This window comes from Ictidomys tridecemlineatus, chromosome 1 (assembly GCF_052094955.1).
Source record: "Ictidomys tridecemlineatus isolate mIctTri1 chromosome 1, mIctTri1.hap1, whole genome shotgun sequence".
Classification (NCBI taxonomy): Eukaryota; Metazoa; Chordata; class Mammalia; order Rodentia; family Sciuridae; genus Ictidomys; species Ictidomys tridecemlineatus.
The window spans coordinates 209,357,810-209,382,941 of record NC_135477.1 but is presented as its reverse complement, the minus strand read 5'-3'; the positions used below and the strand labels follow the sequence as shown (position 1 = coordinate 209,382,941).

Genomic DNA, 25,132 nt, shown 5'->3' with positions numbered 1-25,132 from the left:
TTGTTTTCTTATTATTTAATTTTTTGAGTTCTTTGTATACTCTGGATATTAGGGCTCTATCTGAAGTGTGAGGAGTAAAAATTTGTTCCCATGATGTAGGCTCCCTATTTACCTCTCTCATTGTTTCTCTTGCTGAGAAAAAACTTTTTAGTTTAAGTAAGTCCCATTTGTTGATTCTTGTTATTAACTCTTGTGCTATGGGTGTCCTATTAAGGAATTTGGAGCCCGACCCCACAATATGTAGATCGGAGCCAGCCTTTTCTTCTATCAGACACATAGTCTCTGATTTGATATCAAGGTCCTTGATCCATTTTGAGTTAACTTTTGTGCATGGCGAGAGAAGGGGATTCAGTTTCATTTTGTTGCATATGGATTTCCAGTTTTCCCAGCACCATTTGTTGAAGATGCTATCCTTCCTCCATTGCATGCTTTTAGCCCCTTTATCCAATATAAGATAGTTGTAATTTTGTGGATTGGTTTCTGTGTCCTCTATTCTATACCATTGGTCCACCCACCTGTTTTGGTACCAGTACCATGCTGTTTTTTGTTTCTATTGCTCTGTAGTATAGTTTGAACTCTGGTATCGCTATACCTCCTGATTCACACTTCCTGCTTAGAATTGCTTTTGCTATTCTGGGTCTTTTATTTTTCCATATGAATTTCATGATTTCTTTATCTATTTCTATAAGAAATGCTGTTGGCATTTTGATTGGCATTGCATTGAACCTATAGAGAACTTTTGGTAATATCTCCATTTTGATGTTAGTTCTGCCTATCCATGAACAGGGTATATTTTTCCATCTTCTAAGATCTTCTTCTATTTCTCTCTTTAGGGTTCTGTAGTTTTCATTGTATAAATCTTTCACCTTTTTTGTTAGGTTGATTCCCAAGTATTTTATTTTTTTTGAGGATATTGTGAATGGGGTGGTTTTCCTCATTTCCAGTTCAGAAGATTTGTCGCTGATGTACAGGAATGCCTTTGATTTATGCGTGTTGATTTTATATCCTGCCACTTTGCTGAATTCATTTATTAGCTCTAGTAGTTTCTTTGTAGACCCTTTTATGTCTTCCAGGTATAGGATCATATCATCCGCAAATAGTGATAATTTAAGTTCTTCTTTTCCTATCTTAATGCTTTTAATTTCTTTTGTCTGTCTAATTGCTCTGGCCAGTGGTGAGAGAGGGCATCCCTGTCTTGTTCCAGATTTTAGAGGGAATGCCTTCAGTTTTTCTCCATTTAGAATGATGCTAGCCTGAGGCTTAGCATATATAGCTTTTATAATGTTGAGGTAAGTTCCTGTTATCCCTAGTTTTTCTAGTGTTTTGAACATAAAGGGATGTTGTACTTTGTTGAATGCTTTTTCTGCGTCTATCGAGATGATCATAGGGTTCTTATCTTTAAGTCTATTGATATGGTGAATAACATTTATTGATTTCCGTATATTGAACCAGCCTTGCATCCCAGGGATCAATCCTACTTGATCATGGTGCACAATCTTTTTGATATGTTTTTGTATACGATTTGCCAGAATTTTATTGAGGATTTTTGCATCTAAATTCATTAGGGATATTGGTCTGTAGTTTTCTTTCTTTGAGGTGTCTTTATCTGGTTTGGGGATCAGGGTGATATTGGCCTCATAGAATGAATTTAGAAGTTCTCCCTCTTTTTCTATCTCCTGAAATAGATTGTGGAGTATTGGTAGTAGTTCTTCTTTAAAGTTCTTGTAAAACTCTGCTGTATATCCATCCGGTCCTGGGCTTTTCTTGGTTGCTAGTCTTTTGATGGCTTCTTCTGTTTCCTCACTTGATATTGGTCTGTTTAGGTTGTTTATATCTTCCTGACTCAATCTGGGTAGTTCATATGTCTTAAGGAATTTATCGATGCCTTCACTATCTTCTATTTTATTAGAGTATAGGGTTTCAAAATAATTTCTAATTATCTTCTGTATTTCTGAATTGTCTGTTGTGATGTTGCCTTTTTCATCCTGTAAGCTAGTAATTTGGGTTCTCTCTCTTCTTCTCTTTGTTAGTGTGGCTAGTGGTTTATCAATCTTATTTATTTTTTCAAAGAACCAACTTTTAGTTTTGTCAATTTTTTTGATTGTTTCTTTTGTTTCGATTTCATTGATTTCAGCTCTAATTTTAATTATTTCTTGCCTTCTACTGTATTCGTTGCTGATTTGTTCTTTTTCTAAGGCTTCGAGGTGTAGTGTGAGGTCATTTATTTGTTGGCTTTTCCTTCTTTTAAGGAATGAACTCCATGAAATGAATTTTCCTCTTAGTACTGCTTTCATAGTGTCCCAGAGATTTCGATATGTTGTGTCTGAGTTTTCGTTTACCTCTAAGAATTTTTTAATTTCCTCTTTGATGTCTTCTGTAACCCTTTGTTCATTCAGTAGCATATTGTTTAATCTCCATGTGATGTAGGATTTTTCCTTTCTCATTTTATTATTGATTTCCAATTTCATTCCATTATGATCAGATAAAATGCATGGTAGTAACTCATTCCATTATGATCAGATAAAATGCATGGTAGATTTGCCCTGTGACATAATATATGGTCTATTTTTGAGAAGAAAGTGTATCCGCTTGATGTTGGGTGGTATACTCTGTATATATCAATTAAGTCTAAATTATTAATTGTATTATTGAGCTCTATGTTTTCTTTATTCAACTTTTGTTTGGAAGATCTGTCCAGTGGTGAGAGAGGTGTGTTAAAATCTCCCATGATTATTGTGTTGTGGTCTATTAGACTCTTGAACTTGAGAAGAGTTTGATGAACATAGCTGCACCATTGTTTGGGGCATATATATTAATGATCGTCAAGTCTTGTTGGTGTATGGTTCCCTTGAGCAGTATGTAGTGTCCTTGTTTATCCCTTTTGATTAACTTTGGCTTGAAGTCTATTTTATTTGATACAAGTATGGACACCCTGTTGCTTCCGGGGTCCATATGAGTGATATGATTTTTCCCAACCTTTCAAGTTCAGTCTATGTATGTCTTTTCCTATCAGATGAGTCTCCTGTAGGCAGCATATTGTTGGATCTTTTTTTTTTTTAATCCATTCTACTAGCCTATGTCTTTTGATTGGTGCATTTAAGCCATTAACATTTAGGGTTACTATTGAGATATGGTTTGTATTTCCAGCCATATTTGGTTATGTTTGTTACTTAACATGATTTGTTTTTCCACTATGCTTAGTTTTTCCTTTACTGTACTACCTCCTGCTGTTGGTTTTCATTGTTATTTTTCATTTCCTCTTCCTGTAATGTTTTGCCCAGGGTGTTTTGAAGAGCTGGTTTTCTAGCTGCAAATTCTTTTGTTTGTCATGGAAGATTTTATTTCATCTTCAATCCTGAAGCTTAATTTCGCTGGATACATGATTCTTGGTTGGAACCCTTTTTCTTTCAGCGTTTGAAATATGTTGTTCCAGGATCTTGTAGCTTTCAGAGTCTGTTTTGAAAGATCAAAACAGATTGATTGGTTTACCCCTAAATGTAATCTGCTTCCTCTCTCTGTGGCTATTAAGATTCTCTCCTTATTCTGTATGTTGGGCATCTTCATTATTATGTGTCTTGGTGAGGATCTCTTATGATTTTGTACATTCGGTGTCCTGAAGGCTTCTAGTATTTGGATTTCTTTTTCATTCTTTAAGTCTGGGAAGTTTTCTAGTATTATTTCATTGAATAGATTGCTCATTCCCTTGGTTTGGACCTCTATACCCTCTTGTATCCCAATAACTCTTAGGTTTGGTTTCTTGATGTTATCCCATAATTCTTGGATGTTCTGCTCATGATTTCTTAACATTCTCGCTGAGCTGTCTATGTTCTTTTCAAGTTGAAAAACTTTTGTCTTTGTTGTCTGAAGTTCTATCTTCTAAGTGTTCTATTCTGCTGGTAATACTCTCATTTGAGTTTTTAATTTGGTTTATTGTTTCCTGCATTTCCAGGATTTCTGTTTGTTTGTTTTTTATATCCTCTATCTCCCTATAGAGTTGATCTTTTGCTTCTTGGATTTGTTTATGTAATTCATTGTCAAAGTGATTTTTCATTGTCTGAATTTGCTGTATAATGTCTTCCTTGAGACTCCACATCATCTGAAGCATGTATATCCTGAACTCTTTGTCTGACATTCCATCAGCTGCAGATATTACCTCATCTAATGTTGAATTGACCTGTATTGTTTGTGGTCCTTTCTTTCCTTGTCTTTTCATACTGCTGATGATTCTTCTTAGCTTTGTGAAACTATTGTGCTAATATTTTTCCCCTTATATATTTGTATTGTTCTTGTATAGCTCCAAATCCCTCTTTTGCGGAGAAAGACAATGTTAACAGTTCCCAATATCAACAGTACATTATCTAAGCACAAGTTTTCATTATTAATACATTTATAGTTAGATTCTAAGACTATAGATATTGGTTTTAATTATTACTTAAGAATATATTCATTAGTTTCATAAAAGGCGTACCATATCTGGTGGCATATAGAAAACTTAATTTCAGACGAAGGATGTTATACTTAGAGGGAAAGGAGTGAGGGTATGAGGTTAAACTAACTTAGCACCTTTGGAGAACTCTAAACAATAGACTGGTAATTTATGGAAGAATGTATAGACTCAACCTCCTATCTGAATTTAGATAGTTACCCTATGTGTAGATAGCAAAGGTTAGGAGATTGAAAGTGGGATAGAGAGAATATGAATGGAAAAAAAAAAGAAAAAACAAGGAAGAAAAGAGAAATAAGAGAAGGAAAAGGAAAGTAAGATAGAAATCAAGAAAAAAAATGGGGGGGAAGGTGGGGTATATATTATATATTATATATATTACTTTGGTAATTCGGTTGTTCATGCACAGTTGGTTTCACATATGCTGAAGTTGTGGAAGAGAGAAGAAAAGAGAAAGAAAGAGGAAAAAAAAAGTCTCTCAGAACACTGTTTTCCTTGCTTCCAGTAGGTGGCATTGTCTATTCCTAGCTTGAGCCTCTGAATTCAGGATGGTGGGCATAGCCAGTGTGAAAGGAAATGAGCTTCCACCTGTATCTTCCCTATTCTAGTCTCTGAGGTAGAAACCAGGTGCCTGTACAGTTGTTGTTTTGCGTTGATAGCTACAACCCCCAAAAGCTTGTGGGAAATATTTTGAGTTATGGCAGCTAAGGGTGGGGGAGTTGGAAACTGGGTACCTGGATCAGCTGCAGAACCATGCTGGTAGCCACACCCCTTTTGATGGGTTTTAAGGGTTGATGGGCTTCCTCTGGGCTAGCACTCGGGGGCGGGCCCGGACTTCCTCCTCCAGTCAGGTTTGGCGTGCTCCGGGCGTCTTCCTCCAAGCAACTTTAAAAGTAAAACTCAAGGCTGGGGTTGTGGCTCAGTGGTAGAGCGCTTGCGTACTAGCATGTGTGAGGCACTGGGTTTGATTCTCAGCACCACATATAAAAACAGATAAGTGAAATAAAGTTCCATCAACAACTAAAAAAAATTTAAAAATAATAAAAATTGATTTGTCATAAAATTTGTCAGAATTGCCTTTATTTTTCTGTGTAATGTTTGTTTCTATTTTCTGAGATGACCATCCTTTCTTAAAAAACATATTTGTAGGATGGTTGGAGATTTGAGAATCATTGTTCATTTTTTGCTTTGCCTTTTTCCATAGGTATAAATAGAACAGCCCTAAGAGAGATAAAATTATTACAGGAGCTAAGTCATCCAAATATAATTGGTGTGAGTATGATCTGAGTTATTTAATATTTGGGACCCTGCCCTTTTTTAATATGGTAGATATTGATTTTTTTTTTTTTTTTTTGGTGGTACTGGGGATTGAACCTAGGGCCTTGTGCATGCAAGGTAAGTACTCTACAAAATGAGCTATGTTCCCAGCCCCAGTTGATTTTGATTGAAGGATTAGTAAGATGAGTTGTTCTAGATGAGACTTGAAAAAAGCTTTAAAGTTTATCTGTTTGAAATGTGTTTTCTATCCTAATTGTATAGGAAATTTCTTAAAAATCATACTACTGATAAAATAAATCAAATGTCAAAAAAAAAATGTTGACATAGGTTCATTTTGCCAGAAATCATTTTGAATTCTAAAGAGCACTAGCATAGTGCATTCAAAACCCTTTATTTGTCCTGTGTAAGACCTTGAACAAGTTTCTTTTAAACCACATTCTGGGCTGGGACTGTACCTTAATGGAAGACAACTTGCATAGCATGTCTGAGGCTCTGGGTTTGATTCCCAGCAATGCAAAATACTAATACTAATACTAATGTATAGTCCCTACCTCATAAGTTTGTTGCAAGACTACCTATTTGAATACATGTATTGGGATTAGTGCCTGCAATAGAGAATGTACTCATTCACTTAATGGTAGCTACTGCTATTTCAAGGATTTTTTTTCCTCCTCTTTTTTCTTTCTTTTTTTGTAGAATAGAGATTGAAGGAACTTGGCACATGCTAGGCAACTGCTCTACCAGTACATCATATCCCCCTAGAGGATTATTATTAATTTTTTTAAGATTGGTCTCATATGTTTCAAGGCTGGTCTTAAACTCCTGGACTTAAGTGATCCTCCTGCCTCTGCCTCTTGAGAGCTGGGAATGCAGCACATGCCACTGTACCTGGCATGGGTTTTTTGTTTTTAAGCATTCTGCTTGGGAATTTTTTTTTTTTTTTTTAAAGAGAGAGAGAGAAATTTTTTTTTAAATTTTTTTTTTTTTTAGTTTTCGGCAGACACAACATCTTTGTATGTGATGCTGAGGATGGAACTTGGGCCGTACACATGCCAGGCGAGCGCGCTACCGCTTGAGCCACATCCCCAGCCCGGGAATTTTTTTTTTTTTTAATTGGTGACTGAGGTATAGTTTTCATTAATTTATTCTTATTAACTCCCCAAATCTAGGAGGAAAGCTTTTAAGTATTTAATAGTTTTTTACAAAAGTAGTTTAGGGACTCAAGTGTAGCTCAGAGGTAGAGTATTTGCCTAGCATGTGCAAGGTCTAAGGTTCAATCCCCAACACTGTAAAAAGAAAAACATAGGCAACCGGGGTGTTTCTCAGTGGTAGAGCGCTTGCCTTCCATGTGTGAGGTATTGGGTTCAATCCTCAGCACCACATAAAAGTAATTAAACAAAGATACTGCATCCATGTATAACTAAAAAATATTTTAAAAAGTAAAATATAAATTAAAAAAAATAGTTTAATATTTTTGTTTCTCAAAATACTAATTCCTTTAGGGGCTGGAGTTGTGGCTCAGTGGCAGAGTGCTTGCCTAACATGTGTGAGGCACTGGGTTTGATTCTCAGCACCGTGTCTCAATGAATAAAATAAAGGTTTATTGACAACTTAAAAAAAAATACTAATTTCTTTAATACTATTCACAAAAGGACAAATGTTAAATTTAATAAAATAATTTGAGCTTTACAGGATTTAAAAAAAATTACCTTAGTATAATACTGTCATACAAGTATATGAAATAGAGAATCACATTTTAACTTTAAAATTTTTTTGCTTTGCAGCTCCTTGATGCTTTTGGACATAAATCAAATATTAGCCTTGTTTTTGATTTTATGGAAACTGATCTAGAGGTAAGATTAAGATTCTTAGTTTTTCTCCAGTTTATCCAAGAAGAACCTAAATGTTTGTTAGACCATTAATAGACTAGAGGAGTGGGGTTGTGGCTCAGTGCAGAGTGTTTGCCTCGCATGTATAAGTCACCGGGTTCGATCCTCAGCACCATGTAAAAAAATAAATAAACAAAATAAAGATATTGTATCTATGTTCAAAAAAAATAGACTAGTATTTTAAAAAATGCTTAATTTTATTGAACTATAGATGGACTTTGAAATCAAAAGGATCTCTCAGTTCTTTTCTTATGTTTGGCTGTTTTCACAGTGCTAAATGCAGAAATTTTGATTTCATTAGTTACTTTTGTCTAGTAATTTCCCTATAGATTATTACATTGTTTTTAGAGAAATTAGCATTAAACCTGTGATAATTTTGAGCTTTCCCCCAATATTTTCAGATTAAAGCCATATTTTTGAAAGCCAAATTTTTTAAAAAATAAAATCCTATATGATTTTCATTAATCATAGTGGAATCTCAAAATACTGATAAACCAAGGATACAGAAGAACTGGAATTTTTATACACTATTGGTGAGAATGTAAATAATAATAGTTAAGAAACTACTCAAGAAACTGGAAACAGTTTGGTGGTTTCTTGTGTAGTTAAATACATATTTACTAAACAAGTCAAAAGAAAAAAAAGGATTTCATATAAAAGTATCAAGTAGTAAAAGAAACACTGAATATACAAACTGGTGTGGTTGGGGCTCTATCACTGTAGATGTGTCCATCTACAACTAAAAAAATATTTAAAAAAATATATATATACAAACTGGTGACAATAAAGTATAGCGTGTGGTGATAGATCTTTCTGTCATAAATGTCACTAATATTGTGATTGCTACCGCTAACTAATTGTTATTTAGCAGTACCACTGCTATGTATGTAAGAGAAACATATACATTGCCAACACAGAAATTACTTGGTACACAAATATTTAGTTTTATTCCTAATCACAAAACTAGAAACAAATCCAATGTCCATCTAGTGAATGTATAGTTTGTTGTAGCCTATGTAATGGAACACTCCCCAGGAATAAAAAGGAATTGATAAATATAGGAATAAACTGACTTTAGGCACAGCTTGCAAATAATGCCATCTGAACCGAGTTTTACATTGTTTCAATTGTCTTTTTTTCCCTCAGTTTTCTTCATTTTTTGGCATACTTAATAATGGAGGTTCAGGCAGTCAGCTTATATCCTTAAAATCTAATAATCCCTGAAGTAAGAAAGTGCTTTTGTTTCCCCCGCCCTTTCCTGCCTCTCTATTTTTTTTAACTCATTTTTCTTAATTGATGCATTATAGTTGTACATACTGATGAAATTTGTTGTTCCATATTCATACATACACATAATACACAATATAACAATATAATTTGGCCAGCATCACTCCTTAGCACTTTTCCTCTTCCTCCCTCTCCACCTCTCTCCTCTTGATCCCTTTCCTCTCTGGATCTCCCATTGATTTTCATGAGATCTGCCTCTATCTTTCTTTACCTTTTTCTTTCCCTCTTTACCTTTGGGCTTTGTTCTCTTTGATTTTAGCATAAATAAGTACTTCACTTGGTTGATTGGTTAGTCTTAGATCATGCATCCTTTCCTGAGGCAGACAGTCTCTTGGCCAGGAGGCTGCAGTGTGGTAATAACCATGACTGCATCAAGTGCCTGCCTCTGAATGCCTCAGATGGTGGGGAAGAGTCAGTATTTGCTTAACCATAAGGACTGAGCTGGGAAGAGGCGGTGTCCTAAAGCACTACTGAATACAAAAGAAAGATCAAGCAAAAATCAAAGCTGACTGCCCCTTTTATACAAAATTATAGCATAGGAAGCATTATTTTCTTACCAAACTAGAGATGATCTTTAATCATCTAACTAGAAATTCTGACAGTACCTTCAAAGGAGATTTGGATAATCTGTCTTGGAGACTATTCTATATGGATGGAATCATTTTAATTCTGTATTTTTTTATATGGTATAGTTCATTTGGAATGATGACATGTGCCTGTATGTATATATGCTTTATAGGTTATAATAAAGGATAATAGTCTTGTGCTGACACCATCACATATTAAAGCCTATATGTTGATGACTCTTCAAGGGTTAGAATATTTACATCAACACTGGATTCTACATAGGGTAAGGTTTTTAATATTGTTTCTTTAAATTGGTCAAGTTTTATGTGTACATTTTGGTGTATAATGGTCTGAATGTGTAAATTGTTGCACAAAATAAAGATACAGCTGAACCATTTTATTCCAGCTTCTTCCACTATGTGTTCCTTCAATTGTAGCAAATGGTGCTGTGTGTACTTCAAATTTCTATGTGAAATTTAGGATTGGAAGAGATCCAGTACATTTTATTTTTTTTTAGATGAAGAGCTAGATTGCCAAATTACCTAAGTTTTTTTTTTTTTTTTTTTTTTTTTATAGGGTCAGCAGCTGATAACTGATGGGATGTTAGAACTTATGTCTTTGGGCTTTAAGTCTAGTATTCTCTGTGCTATACTGTTCAAGGGAAAAACATAGTGAGAGTCTAGATTAATTTATACAATGCTAAAATGCCTTTTAAGAATCATATTTCTAGTGGCTCTAAAATTTATAGAAGTTATGAAATAAAATTTATGAAATTGAATCATTTTTGGGAACACTTAGCTGTTGGAACATTTGCTGATGATTTACCTAGGTAGGATGGGCTTCACCATGTGATGCCCTGCAATCCATAGAGACTCCGAGAGAGTTCCCACCAACAAGAAGGCTCTTATCAGATGTGGACCCTTGACCTTAGACTTCCTAGCCTTTTAGAACTGAGTGGCAGAGCCCTTGGTACAGTAATAGCAAGATGAATAAATAAATAACTGAGAAAAAGCAAGCAAGAAAGAGTGGCCTTGGAGACAGAGACTCTGTGGCAGCAGATATGCTGAAATGTAAGTATTTGTAAGGAGAAAAGAGACAAGAATAACCAAGTCAGGGGCTGTGGACATAGCTCAGTTGGTAGAGTGCTTGCCTCACATGCACAGGCCCCGGGTTTAATCCCCAGCACCACACACACACACCCCCAAAAAAAAAAACCAAAAACCCAAAGTCATGGCTGGGCTGTAGCTTAGTAGTAGTGCTTGCCTAGCATGAGTGAGGCACTGGGTTCTATTCTTAGCACCATGTAAAAATAAATAAAGTCATCCCTCAGTATCCATGGGGGACTATTATCAAAATTCCCATGGATAGGGCTGGGATTGTGGCTAGAACATTGTGGCTGGGAGTGCTTGCCTAGAACAGGCAGGACCCGGGTTTGATCCTCAGCAACCTCATAAAAATAAAGGCATTGTATTAAAAAAAAAGTTAAAAAAAATCCCATGGATACTAAAATCCAGGGGGGTGCCCAAGTCCCTTCTATAAAATGGAGTAGTATTTGCATATAACCTATGTAATCCTTATGTATACTTTAAGTCATCTCTAGATTACATAGCATTTATTAGGTATTTATAAGTAAATAGTACAGATATTATAAGTAAATAGTACATACAAAGGTCTAACTATATAGTAACTGATTATTGGTTGTTTGAATTGTGGATGCAGAACTGGTAGAGGATAACAAAAAAAAGTCCTTGGCTTTTCCCTCAAATTTAGAAAGTAGTAATCCATTAAGTGTAAGGATATATACTTCATATTTAAATCACATTAACTAAAAACATCTTTTGGATATCAAATTCTTTTCAAATCAGGAAAAAAAAATTTTCAGTGCAAAACATTATAAAGCCTAAATTCTGAAAAGGGGGAACAAAAAAGGAAAACCATCATTGGGAATGTTCTAAATATAGCTTCGTGGCTCAATGTGATCAATATTATGTATATGCTTCTCCACCTTCTATAAAAGGTAGAGAGTAATAAGAGAAATTTTGTGTCACTTTGTTTTTGTCTGTTTCTCTTTTAAAGGTATCATTATTTGTGTTATATATTCTTCATTTTTCTGCTGTAATCATTAAAGTTCTATATAAGTAATTGTTATTTATAATACACTCCTAGTGTCATAAAAATGATTGTCCTCATTTTGTAAATAGAAAAACCGAAGCATAATGAGTTTATTTCTCAAGAAATTTCAACGAGGGACCAGGAAATGTACTATCAGGATAGTTGTAAAGAAACTATTTCCTATGGCTAAGTTCACTTGAAAATAAAATTTCCTGGGGTTTTTTTTTTGTCTCAAAAAAAGAAAAAATTATCTAGATAGATGTTCTTGGGTACATAGGAACTAGTAGTTAAAAATTACATATTCTTATCTTAAATCTGGAATTTTTTTAGGTTATTACTCGTAGCTCTTTTGCATAGATTTTGGAAAATATGTTCTTCAGTTTTTTTCTAAATGTTTAATGCCTTTATTTTCTAAAGTTCACATGTATTATTATCAAATTCACAGTTGCAATGATTTATTGGGTGCTTACTATGAACCAGTGATTCCACTAGACCCTTTACAGAAAATATTAAATTTAGTCTTCACAGTTACTCTATGAATTAGTTAAATTGGTTGCTTAGTCAAATGACCTTACCCAAAATCTCACTAAGTAATATAATATTAAATCTTACTTTGCTTTGGGACTTTACATTTGTGGAAAAAAATTGACATTTATTTAAAATTTGAGAATTACCCTGTTTTCTATGTTTATAAGCCAACTAAATATATCACTATGGTATTCTTCCCAACCCTGCCTGTTTGTTTGTTTAAAACCTCCATGATATAGGATCTGAAACCAAACAATTTGTTGCTAGATGAAAATGGAGTTCTAAAACTGGCAGATTTTGGCCTGGCCAAATCGTTTGGGAGCCCCAATAGAGCTTATACACATCAGGTTGTAACCAGGTAAGAATCCTTTAAATAATTGAAAGTTTATGCTATTATTGGTTATTGGTCACAAGTGAGCATCAGTTGGCCTCTCTGAAATATCTTGGCAGAGTTCAGGAATCATTGTTGGTGTCTTCTTAAAAATGGATCCCTTTTTTATTATATGTTTTAATACAATGAATAAAATAGCTCTTTTTTTAAATGAAATTGAATTAACTTAATTCTCAGATATTTACCTTATAACTTGTTTTTGTGATGTAAGGAATTGAACCCAGAGCCTTGCACATCCTAGGGAAACTCTCTACCACAGAGCTTCGTGCCCAGCACCTTTAGTAACTTTTGAGAACAATTTATGCTTCTTCTACATTTTAGTTAGATAATCTGAAACTCGAGTGGCCTTTTTGTTTATTATATTGTCCTTCTTGGTTCTGTAACCTTCTGTGTGAATGAAAGTTCTCTACACCAAGCATCAATATTTATTTATTAATTTTTTTATGGTTCTGGGGATTGAAACCTGGGGTGCTCAGCTTCTGAACTACATTCCCAGTCCTTTTTATTTTGTGATTGTCCTGCTAAATTACCAAGATTGGCCTTACATTTGTAATCTTCCTGCCTCAGCCTCCTGAGTAGCTGGGATTACAGGCATATGCCACCACACTTGGCTTGCAAGAGAACTCTTCTTGAAAATTGGCAGGTATTTATGGTATCTTGTAGTTATGATGAATAATTGGTTTTAGAAACGGGCAAAGAGCCTTGTGTGGTGGCATATGCTTGTAATCACAGCAGTGCAGGAGGCTGAGACAGGAGAATTGCAAGTTCAAGGCCAGCCTTAGCAACTTAGTGAGACCCTGTTTGAAAATAAAAAGGGCTGGGGATGTAGGTGAATAGTAAATTGCCCCTGGGTTAAATCCCTAGTACCCACCCCAGCGCACCCCCCCCTCAAAAAAAAGAAAGAAAACTTAAAAAACAAGCCAGGATAGTTCATGTCTAAGAAATGTCTTTAGTAATTCCATTCTCAAATGAACATTATTTCTTTTTGTCCTTCAGATGGTATCGGGCCCCTGAGTTACTATTTGGAGCTAGAATGTACGGTGTAGGTGTGGATATGTGGGCTGTTGGCTGCATTTTAGCAGAATTGCTTCTAAGGGTAAGTCTTAAATTAATGTACATATTTCAGTATTGTTTGTGTAGAAATCGTCTTCCCATCATTATCCCTGCAACAGAAAGTCTAGAAACCAACTAAATATTTTTTTAAAAATCCTCAGCTGGATGCAGAGGGGGCCACCTATAACCCCAGCTACTCAGAAAGGATCCTGAATTTGAGAATTTGAGACTTGCCTCAGCAACTTTAACAAGATCCTGTCTTTTTTTTAAAAAAAAAAAAGGCTGGGATTATAGCTCAGTGGTTGAGTGCTTGCCTCACATGGGGCACTAGGTTTAATCCTCAGCACCACATACATACATACATACATAAAGCAAAGATATTGTGTCTATCTACAACTAAAAAATATTTTTTAAAAAGCCTCTTCCAAATACATCCTTTTTATTAATGCTTACTTGAGATGAGAAGACCTCTATTTAGAATAAGAGTCTTATTATAGTTATATTTCAGAACACAGAAATTAACTTGTAATATGTCAGTATTTCTGTATTGACTAAAGGTGTTAGTCCTCCTGGAAGGTTTTTTGTTTGGAGCTATTTAGAGTACACTTTAGAAATATATCAACTACTGTAGCTGCCATTACAAAGAACTTTTTTTTAGCCCCCCCCCCCCAATTTTAGTCCATATTTTATTAGTGTATTATAGTTATATATTCATACTTGTTAGGTCTTATTGTTATATATTCATACTGCGCACACTATAACAATATAATTTGGTCAATGTCATTTCCTGATGCTTTCCCCCTCCCTCCCTTCCTCTTACCTGCTGTTCCATTTCCTCTGTTCTGCTGATCTCCCTTTGATTTTCTTGAGATACCCACCCCCACCTTTCATTTCTTTTTTCCTCTCTAGGTTCCATATACCAGAGAAATCATATGACTTTTGATTTTTGAGTTTGCTTACTTCCATTAACCTAATAGTCTCAAATTCATCCATTTTCCTAAAAATGACATAATTTTACTTTTCTTTATGATTGACTAAACTTCATTATGTATATATAACACATTTTTATTATCCATTTATTTGTTGATGAACATCTAGGATGGCTCAAGAACTTTAAACCTTGTGTGAAATCATTATTTTCATTCTGTTCAAACAGATATGGTGACCCTATAACATTTCTCTGACACCATCTTACAATAAAATATTCTCTTATGCTCACTAGAGAGAGAAATGCAAACTTGGAAGCTTTTCTCTCACCATAGCATTTAGTTCCCAAGGAAGACTAGCTCTTCTGAAAGATGAAAGCAAATGATTATTCAGGGATCCTGAAGCTGGGTGTTTTTATCTTCATATTCCAGCATCTGCTTACTCAAGTGTTTGAAGAAATGTGAAGCCATAATTAGATAGCTTTCTTATTTCCTTAAATACAAAAAATAGCTTCTGTACACAAAGGAAAAAAAACTATACTAAACTAAAAAGGTGTTTAACAATGTAGGCATTGGGTTACAGCCCAGTTGTAGAGCACTTGCCTAGACTGCTCCAGATCCTGAGTTTGATCCCTAGTACCAGAGGTGGGGATGGGGTTTTCCACCAGTCTGTTTATGGGGACCCTAACCTGAAAACCTTATTACCTCACAAAATCCTCACCTCCAAATAATCATATGAGTTTAGGGATGAAGTTTCAGAGGAACATTCAAACCATATCACTGCTCCTGCCTAGCGTTTTAAGAGTATATCATACCACAAAGCACTGACCCAGGAAAGATCATACTGAAGGCACACCACTATAAGAGAAAAAAATAAGTCACACCATCGTAAGTCAGGGCCTCTATTCCCAGAGATGAATAACATCTTACATAGAAAACAAAGGATTAGGGTAAAGAATGGCATCAGCTTTCTAAACAGCATTAGAATCTGCAGAACTAGCCATGTTTTGAGGGGAAATGATTTTCAACCTAGAATTTTATTCTTATTCATATTTTCAGTTAACTATGAGAATAAATAAAATTTATTAAAATTTTATAAACCACATGTGTTGTATGCCTGTGATCTCAGCAGCTTGCTAGGTTGAGGCAGGCAGATCGTGAGTTCAAAGCCAGCCTCAGCAAAAAAAAAAAAGTGAGGCACTAAGCAACTAAGTAAGATCCTGTCTCTAAACAAAAGACAAAAAAAGGCTGGGGATGTGGCTCAGTGATCAAGTGCCCCTAAGTTGAATCCCCAGTACCCACCCCCCACAAAAAAATTTATATACCTTTCCATTCTTAAAGTTTTTGGAAGATGGGGTCTAAACCAAGAAAAGGGTATGGGATCCAGGGAACATGAGAATCAACATTTTTAAAAAAGCTAATAAACTCTGCTGAATACTGAAGTTCTGAGAAAACAGGTATGAGTGAACACAGGCCCAGATAATACTAGTCTAGATTGGAATTGATGAGATAAGAGCTTAGCAGAGGAGGTCTCCAGAAAGAAGGAAATTTAAAAAAACAAAACTGGTAGATTACAATGTTTAATCATGTAGGTTTGGTATTTAGTATGATATTGAATAACTGGAATCTTAGCCTTCGTACTAAGAAAGATGCCAAAGAGAGGGCCACAGGAGTTGGAGGAGCGGGGCTTGGAAACCATTGCCTCTAGGATAACCAAATTGTACAAGAATGGAAAAAGTCTGAACAAAAATAGTCACAAAAGAGAGGGGGGGTTATGGTCAAAGGACCAGTTTTTATTGTAAGTCTCTAGTACTAGTTAGGTTTTAACAAGGTTTATGTATAAATTTAATACAAATACAATATAAAAGAGACAAAGCTCTCCAGGTGTGATGGTGCCCACCTATAATCCCAGTGACTTGGGAGGCTAAGGTAGGAGGATTTCAAGTTCAAGGCCAGCCTCAGTAACTTAGTGAGAACCTATCTCAAAATTAAAAATAAAAATAGCTGGGTTTGTGGCTTAGTGCTTAAGTATCCCTGGGTTTAATCCCCAGTACCAAAAAAAGCCCCCAAACCAGCTGTTACAGCTGGTTGATGAGTACATTCAGAGTCATTTTAGTACTCTCTGTTTTTGCATATTTGAAAATATGCATACTAAACAATCTTTTGTCCTAGAAGGAAGAGGTGCCATGGAACTAGAACTTAAGCTTTGTGGCTTTTTTGTTTTGTGGCAAAAAAATGGAGTGTGGGAATATATTGGTAAGATAAAATCTGCTATATGATAAAAACTAGTAAGAGGCCAGGCACAGTGGTACATAGTGGTGCACTGGAGCTTCCCACCTTAGATATCATATAACATTTTTCATATGTTACTGCAGTGTTTTCCTCTAGAAGGTAAGGATTCTTTATCATAACCAAAATACCATTGAGATCTGAAGAGAGTGAACAATAATTCCTTACTAATAGTAATAATTCCTTGATCAAATACCCAGTCTGGTATTGGAGATTTCCCCAGTTTTTTCTCATAAATGTCTTGTTCAAATTGGGATTGAAAAATCTATTGGGGATGGGAATGTAGCTCAGTTGGTAGAGTGCTTGCCTTGCGTGCACAAGGCCTTGGGTTCAATCCCCAGCATCACACACACACACACACACACACACACACACACACAAAAGGCAAAACCAAAATCCATATATTTGGCAGCTCATTTTGGTTTTGAGTCTTTTGGGAGGTGGGGTTGGGAAGGGTTTGCAGTGCTGGGAATTGAACCCAGGACCTCATGTATGCTAGGCAAGTGTTATACCACCCCGTATCCTATGCAGCTCATTTTAATGTAAATTTTTTACATCATACAAAAATATAGCCATCCTTAAAATTGCAAGCTTGTCTACAATTTGCAGATCGCATTGGACATGAGAATACATGTCCCTGTAGGGGACAAGATAATTCTGAGATATTAAAAGAAAATATAAGTTTATTCAAAAGTACTTTTAATGTTATTTAATACAGTTTGTGTAAATATGACATACATGATGGTAGTTTTGTATAATTTATAAATAAAGTGGGTGGAACAGTGCAAAGCAAGCAAAGTACTAGGTTGGGAGCTAGACTATTAAGTTTTTGCTACTACTTGTCTGGGTTATTTGAAAAGCAAAATGCAAGCTGCGTGCAATGGCACACGCCTGTAATCCCAGTGGCTCAGGAGGCTGAAGGCAGTTCAAAGCCAGCCTTAGCAAAAGCTAGGTGCTAAGCAACTCAGTGAGGCACTGTCTCGAAATAAAATACAAATAGGGCTAGGGATGTAGCTCAGTGGTTGAGTGCCCCTGAATTTAATTCCTGGTACACGCGCCCCCCCCCCAAAAAAAAAAAATAGAATGAATTTTAGCCTTGGTGGATAATCTTCAGCAAACGGAAAATGAATGTGGAACATTTTTTTTTCTTTCCATTTCTTGATTTAGTTTGAAATTATGAGTTAAAATGACTTCTTTCTTTCTCCCCTCTTTCTGGCCTATACCTTAATTAGGAAACCTCATAATTCTGCTCTTATCAGGGGAGTTAATATAAAGAATTATTAACTATAACAGGAAATTAGAGTAACAAGGGATTAAATGGTAAGAAATAAAACTAATTCTACAGTTTTAGGAGCTCATCACTACTACTCTAGGGCTGAGATCTAGTTGTTATTGAAGAGAGCCAAAAACTTCTTGTGGATCTAGAAATCTGCTTTACTAGAAATCTGCTTTCTAGAATGTGCTGGAAATCTGTGCTCCAGGATGCTGACAAAGGCTGTTCAGATAAAAAATGTCTCTTTGGAAGCACTCTGCTAGATGACTGTTGGCCTCCTATACTACTGTAGCTAAGCACTGGAGAGACTGCTCATACTCACTCTGAAAAGGCCTGATGATAAAGAACCTAAGGATACTGCAGTGGTCAACTGAGCATGCAAACTGAAACCAGGAAACAAAACTTGTTCTTTCACTTAAGGTCTCTCCAGCATTCTCTTTTGACAAAACTTCAGTGTCCATTGATGAAAGGAAGATATTTTAAGGTTCCAGATCTATTTACATAGAGAAAGCAAAAGGTTCCAGATTTATTTACATAGAGAACTGAAAAAGCAGTAAGTTGATAATTGGTGCCTGGGATGTTATTGTGGGCTTCCTTTTTTTCCCTCCTCAGTACTGGGGGTTGAACCTAGGGGCACTTTATCACTGACCTGTGTCCCTAGCCCTTTTTATTTTTAATTTTGAGACAGGCTCTCACCAGGTTGCTTTGGGTTTCAGTAAGTTGTTGAAACTGGCCTTGAAATTGTGATCCTCCTGCCTCATCATCCCAAATCACTGGGATTACAGGTATCAGCCACTGGGCCTGACTCTTGTGTTTGTTTTTGCTGGTAGGAGTACATAGTAACAAAGAATTTGACGACCTGGCTTTTAATCTCTTGTCTTCACAGTGAATCTATAAACTTTGTCAAAGCCATGAAAAATACTGGAAGCCAATGTATTCATAGAGTAGAGAATTAAATGCCTTTTTTCTTTTATATATATTTACATAGATATTTGAGAAAAATGAATTAGAAAATAAGGTCTGTGGGGGCTAGGGGTATAGCTTAGTTGGTCTCGCAAGCCCAAGGTCCTGGGTTCAATCCCCAGCAATAAAAAAAAAAAAAAAAAAAAAATACAAGGTCCATGTATAGCAGAGATTTTTGATTGTTTATCAACTTACTAGTTTTGAGTTTTTGGTGCCAGGGAATGAACCTAGAGAGACTTAACCAGACTTAAAGGTTAACTTAAAGGTTAAGAGACTTAACCTTTTTATTTTTGGAGACAGGGTCTCACTAAGTTGCTTAGGGCCTATTAACTTGCTGAGGCTGGCTTTGAATTTGCAATTCTCCTGCCTTAGCCTCCCAAGTTGTGGGATTACGGGTATATGCCACTGAGCCCAGCTAGCTCAAGTTTTAACTTGTAATTGTTTGTCTTTTCGAGTTTGCTGATATATCTCTTCAGATAAAGAATTTGTTAAATTGTTTAAATAAGATTGGAATATTTTTTTCCCTCCTAGCTTTTTTGTCTGCCCTAGAATAGTTTTCTTCTTCAATTTAGATATTTCTCTTGCTAACTCGTATTCATCCTTCACCTATCACTGCCGCTTTCCTAGATATCCTTCCCTGACCCATCTTGAATGGGCTAGGTGCTATTTCTCTGTCATCTAAGATACTGTACTCTCACTTAACACTTTGTAAATAAATGCCTGTTTACTTACATCAACAGTGTTCACCACCTTCACTGCAGGGTCAATTTTAATCCTTTGTTGTTGTGTTTAGGGTACAGCACAGAGCCTGTTACATGGTAAAAATTTATTAAAAATTTATGTAGTGAATAAAATGGATACCGAAGGTACTATTTACTTTTGCAAATGGGGGCAGGATCTAATGCCACATACATTATATCTCAGTCTACATTTTTTAATATTACAGAGACTTTTAGCATTTTTATTATTAAATTTATAGTATTATTTGTATTAAAAACTATCACAAACCACCTTGAAATATCTCTTGCTTTTCCTCAGGTTCCTTTTTTGCCGGGAGATTCAGATCTCGACCAACTAACAAGAATATTCGAAACTTTAGGCACACCAACTGAGGAACAGTGGCCTGTAAGCCCTTACGAGTTTTTTTTTTTTTAACTATAGTTAGGGTTCTATAAGTTTATTTAGTTGTCATATGCTTCATGTATGTTCTGTCATGTGATTATTGAAGAAATATATTAAATATCTTAGTTTATTTGTGATAGCCTCATTACGAAATTACAAATGATTAAAAAGTTTATAAAGGAATACGTTAAAATTATGGTATACCTTTCAACCTCTGTTATACATATAGCCCTTCTCTCGAGTAATTCCTTCTTAGGTTATCACTGTTATATTTGGTATAAAGCTATGCTGAGTTTGTATACCCACAAGTACAAACATATATAATAGGGTTGCATTTTACCTCTTCCTGAGGCTGGCCTTGAACTTGTAATCCTTCTGCCTCAGGTTCCTAAGCAGCTGGGATTATAGGTATGTGCCACCATGTTCAGTGTTTTGTTTTCTACAAATAGATTTCTTGGGATTTTTTATGTAGACCGTCATATCATCTGCAAGTATGAGTTTTATCTCATCTATGTACCTTTCAGTCCTTTACTTAAATTTGAATTATAAAATATTTTTACAGGACATGTGTAGTCTTCCCGATTATGTGACATTTAAGAGTTTCCCTGGAATCCCATTGCAACACATCTTTATTGCAGCAGGAGACGACTTGCTGGATCTCATACAAGGCTTATTCTTATTTAATCCGTGTACTCGAATTACAGCCACACAGGTATTTTTAACAATTTTTCTTTATATTAGGAGATATAAAGATAGTGTTAGCACTGATAAAATAAAATTTGAATTTTGTAAAATTTCTGAGCCACATCCCCAGCCCTAGTTTGTATTTTATTAGAGAAAGGGTCTCATTGATGGTTAGCGCATGGCTAAATTGGTGAGGCTGGCTTTGAACTCATGCTCCTCCTGCCTCCGCCTCCCAAGATGCTGGGATTACAGTTGTGTGCCACTGTGCCTGACCTTATTTTTAGTTGTTAATGTACACTTTTTTTTTTTTATGTGGTGCTGAGGATCAAACCCTATGCCTCACATGTGCTAGGCAAGCACTCTACCACTCAGCTATGGGGAGTCTTTTTTCTCTTCTTTTCTTTTCTTTTCTTTTCTTTTCTTTTCTTTCTTTCTCTCTTTCTTTATTTTTTAAAATATTTAGTTGTATATAAACACAGTTTCTTTACTGTTAAGTTGAAAGGATATCGTTTATTGAATATTTTTTAAATGTGAAATTAATGTACGTTTGATTTTTAAAATTTTGCATTAGGTTACCACAGATTTATATACAACTATAAACTGAAAATATTGGAAAGTTTCCATGTGATACTAACAAAGAAACTCTTTCCTTTATCATAAGAAAATAAACTTTTAGAAGCTAAAGTTAGCTTTACAGTCGTGCAAAATACTAACACTTTAAGCAGAAAGTAACATTTTTCTATACTTGGCCTGTATTTTAATTCTGTCCAGTAGAACCAAAACCTCCTGAACCCCTTTCAGTATCATTCAACACTAGAACTTCTTCTATATCTGGATAAAAAAATCCATTCACAAATGTGCTGTGCTATTTGATCACCCTTTTTTACTTCAAACTTCTCTTTGCCAAAATTAAATAACACAACACCAGCATTTTTTCCATAATCTTCATCTATGACACCAGCTCCTACATCTATGAAATATTTTGCAGCCAACCCAGAATGTGGAGCTATTCTTCTATAGCACCCAGAAGGAAGAGCTATCTCAATGTTTTCACAAGGGCTTTCTCTATAGGTGGTACTTTATAATCATAGGCACTGTGCAGGTGCCTGCAGCCCACGCAATCCCCCGGGTTGGGGCCGATAGACCTACAAAGCGGAGTCGCAAGCCGCTCTTCTCCGCAGGCCGGGCCTCTTGTTGGGGGAGATGGGGGTTACTTCTTTAGAACAGGGCATGGCAGCACTGGAGGGCAAGGGAAGACAAGAGACCCAAGAAGAGAGCGAGGGATTCTTTATTTTTATGTAATGCTGGGGATTGAACCCAGTACCTCACACATGCAAGGCAAGCACTTTACCACTGAGCTATAGCCTCAGCCCCACCAGTCTTTTTCTTAAAGTAACGAAATTAATAATCTTAGAATGCTAGATTTTTACTTGTAGTGATTTATTTGCATGTCCAAATACTTTATTTTAGACTTTGTTTTGGGAATAGGAATTATCACATAGTATTTTTTTTTAATAAATGTATTTTTAGTTGTCAGTGGACACAATACCTTTATTTTATTTTTATGTGGTGCTGAGGATCCAACCCAGTGCCTCAAGTGTGCCAGGTGAGCGCTCTACCACTGAGCCACAGGCCCAGCCTAATCACATAGTATTTTTAATGCCCCCTGCAATTTTGGGGCATTAATTTTTTGAGCATTTATAGATTTTCCTGCACACAGTCCAGATATTCACTTAAAAACCTTACTTTGGTATCTTTGAAAAGGCATTGAAAACTAAATACTTCAGTAATCGTCCAGGACCAACCCCTGGATGTCAGCTGCCAAGACCAAATTGTCCTGTGGAAACTTTAAAGGAACAGTCAAACCCAGCCATGGCAACAAAACGGAAAAGAACTGAGGCCTTGGAACAAGGTAAATATTCCCATTTTTGTAAGAAATTAAATGAATTCAGAGAACTCCAAAGAGCTCATATATAGTTAGTGACTGAAGGAAAGCTAAGAATTGTAGCTTATGAGGTATTAACTTTAATTTTTTCTACTGGGGATTGAACCCAGGGGTGCTTTTCCACTAAGCTGCTTCCATGCTTCTTATTTTATATTTTGAGACAGAGTCTTGCTAATTTGCTGAGGGTTGAAGTTGAGGCTGGCTTCAACTTCAGATTTACCTGCCAAGTAGCAGGAATTACAGCTGTATACTACTGTGCCAGGGTTGGCTATTTTTTTAAGTTGCATTAAATAGACAAAATGTGCTATTAACTGTTTGTTTAGTATACCTCAGAGTTATGAGAGCTATCTGTGTGTTCCTTCCTCCTTTCACACATTCATAAGTATAAACTATGCTTAATGTTTAGTGCCAGTAAGTTAAATAATGGGAGTTGGAATGCAGGGACTGGTTAAAATTACTACAAGACTGTGAACACTTTTTTTTTTTTTTTTGCTTTCTAGGAGGATTGCCCAAGAAGCTAATTTTTTAGTTACAGAGATTCCAGGATGATATTCTGTTACTGGAGGAAATAGTTCAAAAAGCAAATAATGGAAAAATAATAAATATTAAGTAAATACTGTAGAAGTGAATTTGTAAATATTCTACAGATGTAAAATATGTAAAACTGTCAGTTATTTTTATTAAATGTATTTTAAAATAAAAAAATTAATTCTAGTTTTTCTGAGTGCAGAAATGAGATAAGTTTGGTTCTTTGAAATGCAGAATTGAAAACACATGAGTGAGGGCTGGGGTTGTGGCACAGAGCGATCGCTTAGCATGCTTGAGGCACTGAGTTTGATCTTCACTACCACATAAAGTAAATCAAAGACATTGTGTCCATCTGTAACTAAAAAAATAAATATTAAAAGAAAACACATTGGTGAAACCTTAAGAGTGCCTGTAGTAATATGAATATGTATGGCATTCTTTAGGATCTCAAAATTATTAATGACAGTCTGTATCTCATAATGAATTTTTTTTTACTTGAAACTTTTTTCTATGATTACATATATATATGTATATCTCTTGTGTGTGTGTGTGTATATATATATATATATATATATATATATATATATGTAGTTGATTTAATTGTCATGTATGCAACAGTATTTACCCATGCTCTATATATGGACTGCAGTATTTTTCTTTCTTTCTTTTTTTTTTTTTTTTGAATTTTTAATATTTTTATTTTTTAGTTCTCGGCGGACACAACATCTTTGTTGGTATGTGGTGCTGAGGATCGAACCCGGGCCGCACGCATGCCAGGCAAGCGCGCTACCACTTGAGCCACATCCCCAGCCCGACTGCAGTATTTTTCCACTGTTGTAAAGAAAATTACCAAAAGGGCTGGGGATATAGGTCAGTTGGTGGATTGCTTGCCTTGCATGCACAAGGCCCTGGGTTCAATTCCCAGCACCACCAAAAAAAAAAAAAAAAAAGCCATAAATACAGTAGTTTAAAATAACATAACACAGATTTATATCCCACAGTTTTGAGGTAAATCTGGCATGGCTTAGCTATTTTTGCTTAGGATATCAGAAGGTGAAAGCCAAGATATTTGTCAGGTGGGCTATAACTTGGAGGCTGTAGGGGCAGGAAACTTTATCATTTTTGTAGGGTCTCAACTGAGTTCCAGAATAAGATTGACGTAGATAAATAGGGAAAAGCATAGAAATGTAATAGAAGACTTACGTGGCATGGGAGCCCTTATTTAAAAAAAGGGGCGTGGTGGTGCATGCTTGTAATCCCAGCAGCTTGGGAGGCTAAGGCAGGAGAATTGTGAATTCAAAGCCAGCCTCAGCAACAGTGAGACCCTGTCTCTAAATAAAATACAAAATAGGGCTGGAGATGTGGCTCAGTGCCTGAGTGCCCCCGAGTTCAATTTGTGAGACCAAAACCACAAAAGTATATAACCAAAGTTTTGGTTTTTTTTTTTTGGTACAGAATTCTTTCAGCCTCAACTTTTCTTGTCTTTGATGCTAAGATTTGCATATTTCATATGGGAATTTCTTCTCTTTGTTTTTTCTTTTAAGAAACAGTATGAAAGAGTAATCTTCTTGCACCTGCTATTTTTCAGGTCCCTTTAACTTAGTATGCCAGAGGTATTTTTGTTTTGTTTTGTTTTTTAAAACTCCTTTAAACTCTAGGTGAGAATTTGTTATGAAGTTCATACAGTTCTTATGGTTCTAATTCTGGTGCTCTGCTGGCCCAGGCTTTTGGTAGCTGCCAACCTGTGGCTTCTCTCAGCTTCTTAAGGCCACTCATATGGTGAGTGCCTTATCATATGGCACTCACCATCACAATTCAGCAAGGGCATCACATGCCCCTTTAAAAAGCTTGTC

The 25,132-nt window shown here is 35.7% G+C and overlaps 1 protein-coding gene and 1 pseudogene across 3 annotated transcripts in view; one reads left to right on the top strand and one right to left on the bottom strand.

The window, feature by feature from the left end:
* Cdk7 (cyclin dependent kinase 7) overlaps positions 1-23,465 on the top strand; it is a 32,604-nt gene extending 9,139 nt beyond the window's left edge. For 2 of the 3 annotated variants that reach the window (XM_021722471.3, XM_005319535.4), the window contains exons 4-12: positions 5,649-5,716; positions 7,507-7,575; positions 9,638-9,748; positions 12,345-12,463; positions 13,493-13,592; positions 20,039-20,125; positions 20,685-20,834; positions 22,571-22,718; positions 23,252-23,465. In XM_021722471.3, the coding sequence (XP_021578146.1) occupies positions 7,558-7,575; positions 9,638-9,748; positions 12,345-12,463; positions 13,493-13,592; positions 20,039-20,125; positions 20,685-20,834; positions 22,571-22,718; positions 23,252-23,280 (762 nt within the window). In that variant the 5' untranslated portion in view covers positions 5,649-5,716; positions 7,507-7,557 and the 3' untranslated portion in view covers positions 23,281-23,465. The remainder of the gene's footprint in view (positions 1-5,648; positions 5,717-7,506; positions 7,576-9,637; positions 9,749-12,344; positions 12,464-13,492; positions 13,593-20,038; positions 20,126-20,684; positions 20,835-22,570; positions 22,719-23,251) is intronic. The other variant, XM_040272734.2, reaches the window with a different exon arrangement.
* LOC101959967 (deoxyuridine 5'-triphosphate nucleotidohydrolase, mitochondrial pseudogene) lies at positions 21,560-22,575 on the bottom strand (annotated as a pseudogene).
* Positions 23,466-25,132: the final 1,667 nt, after the last annotated feature.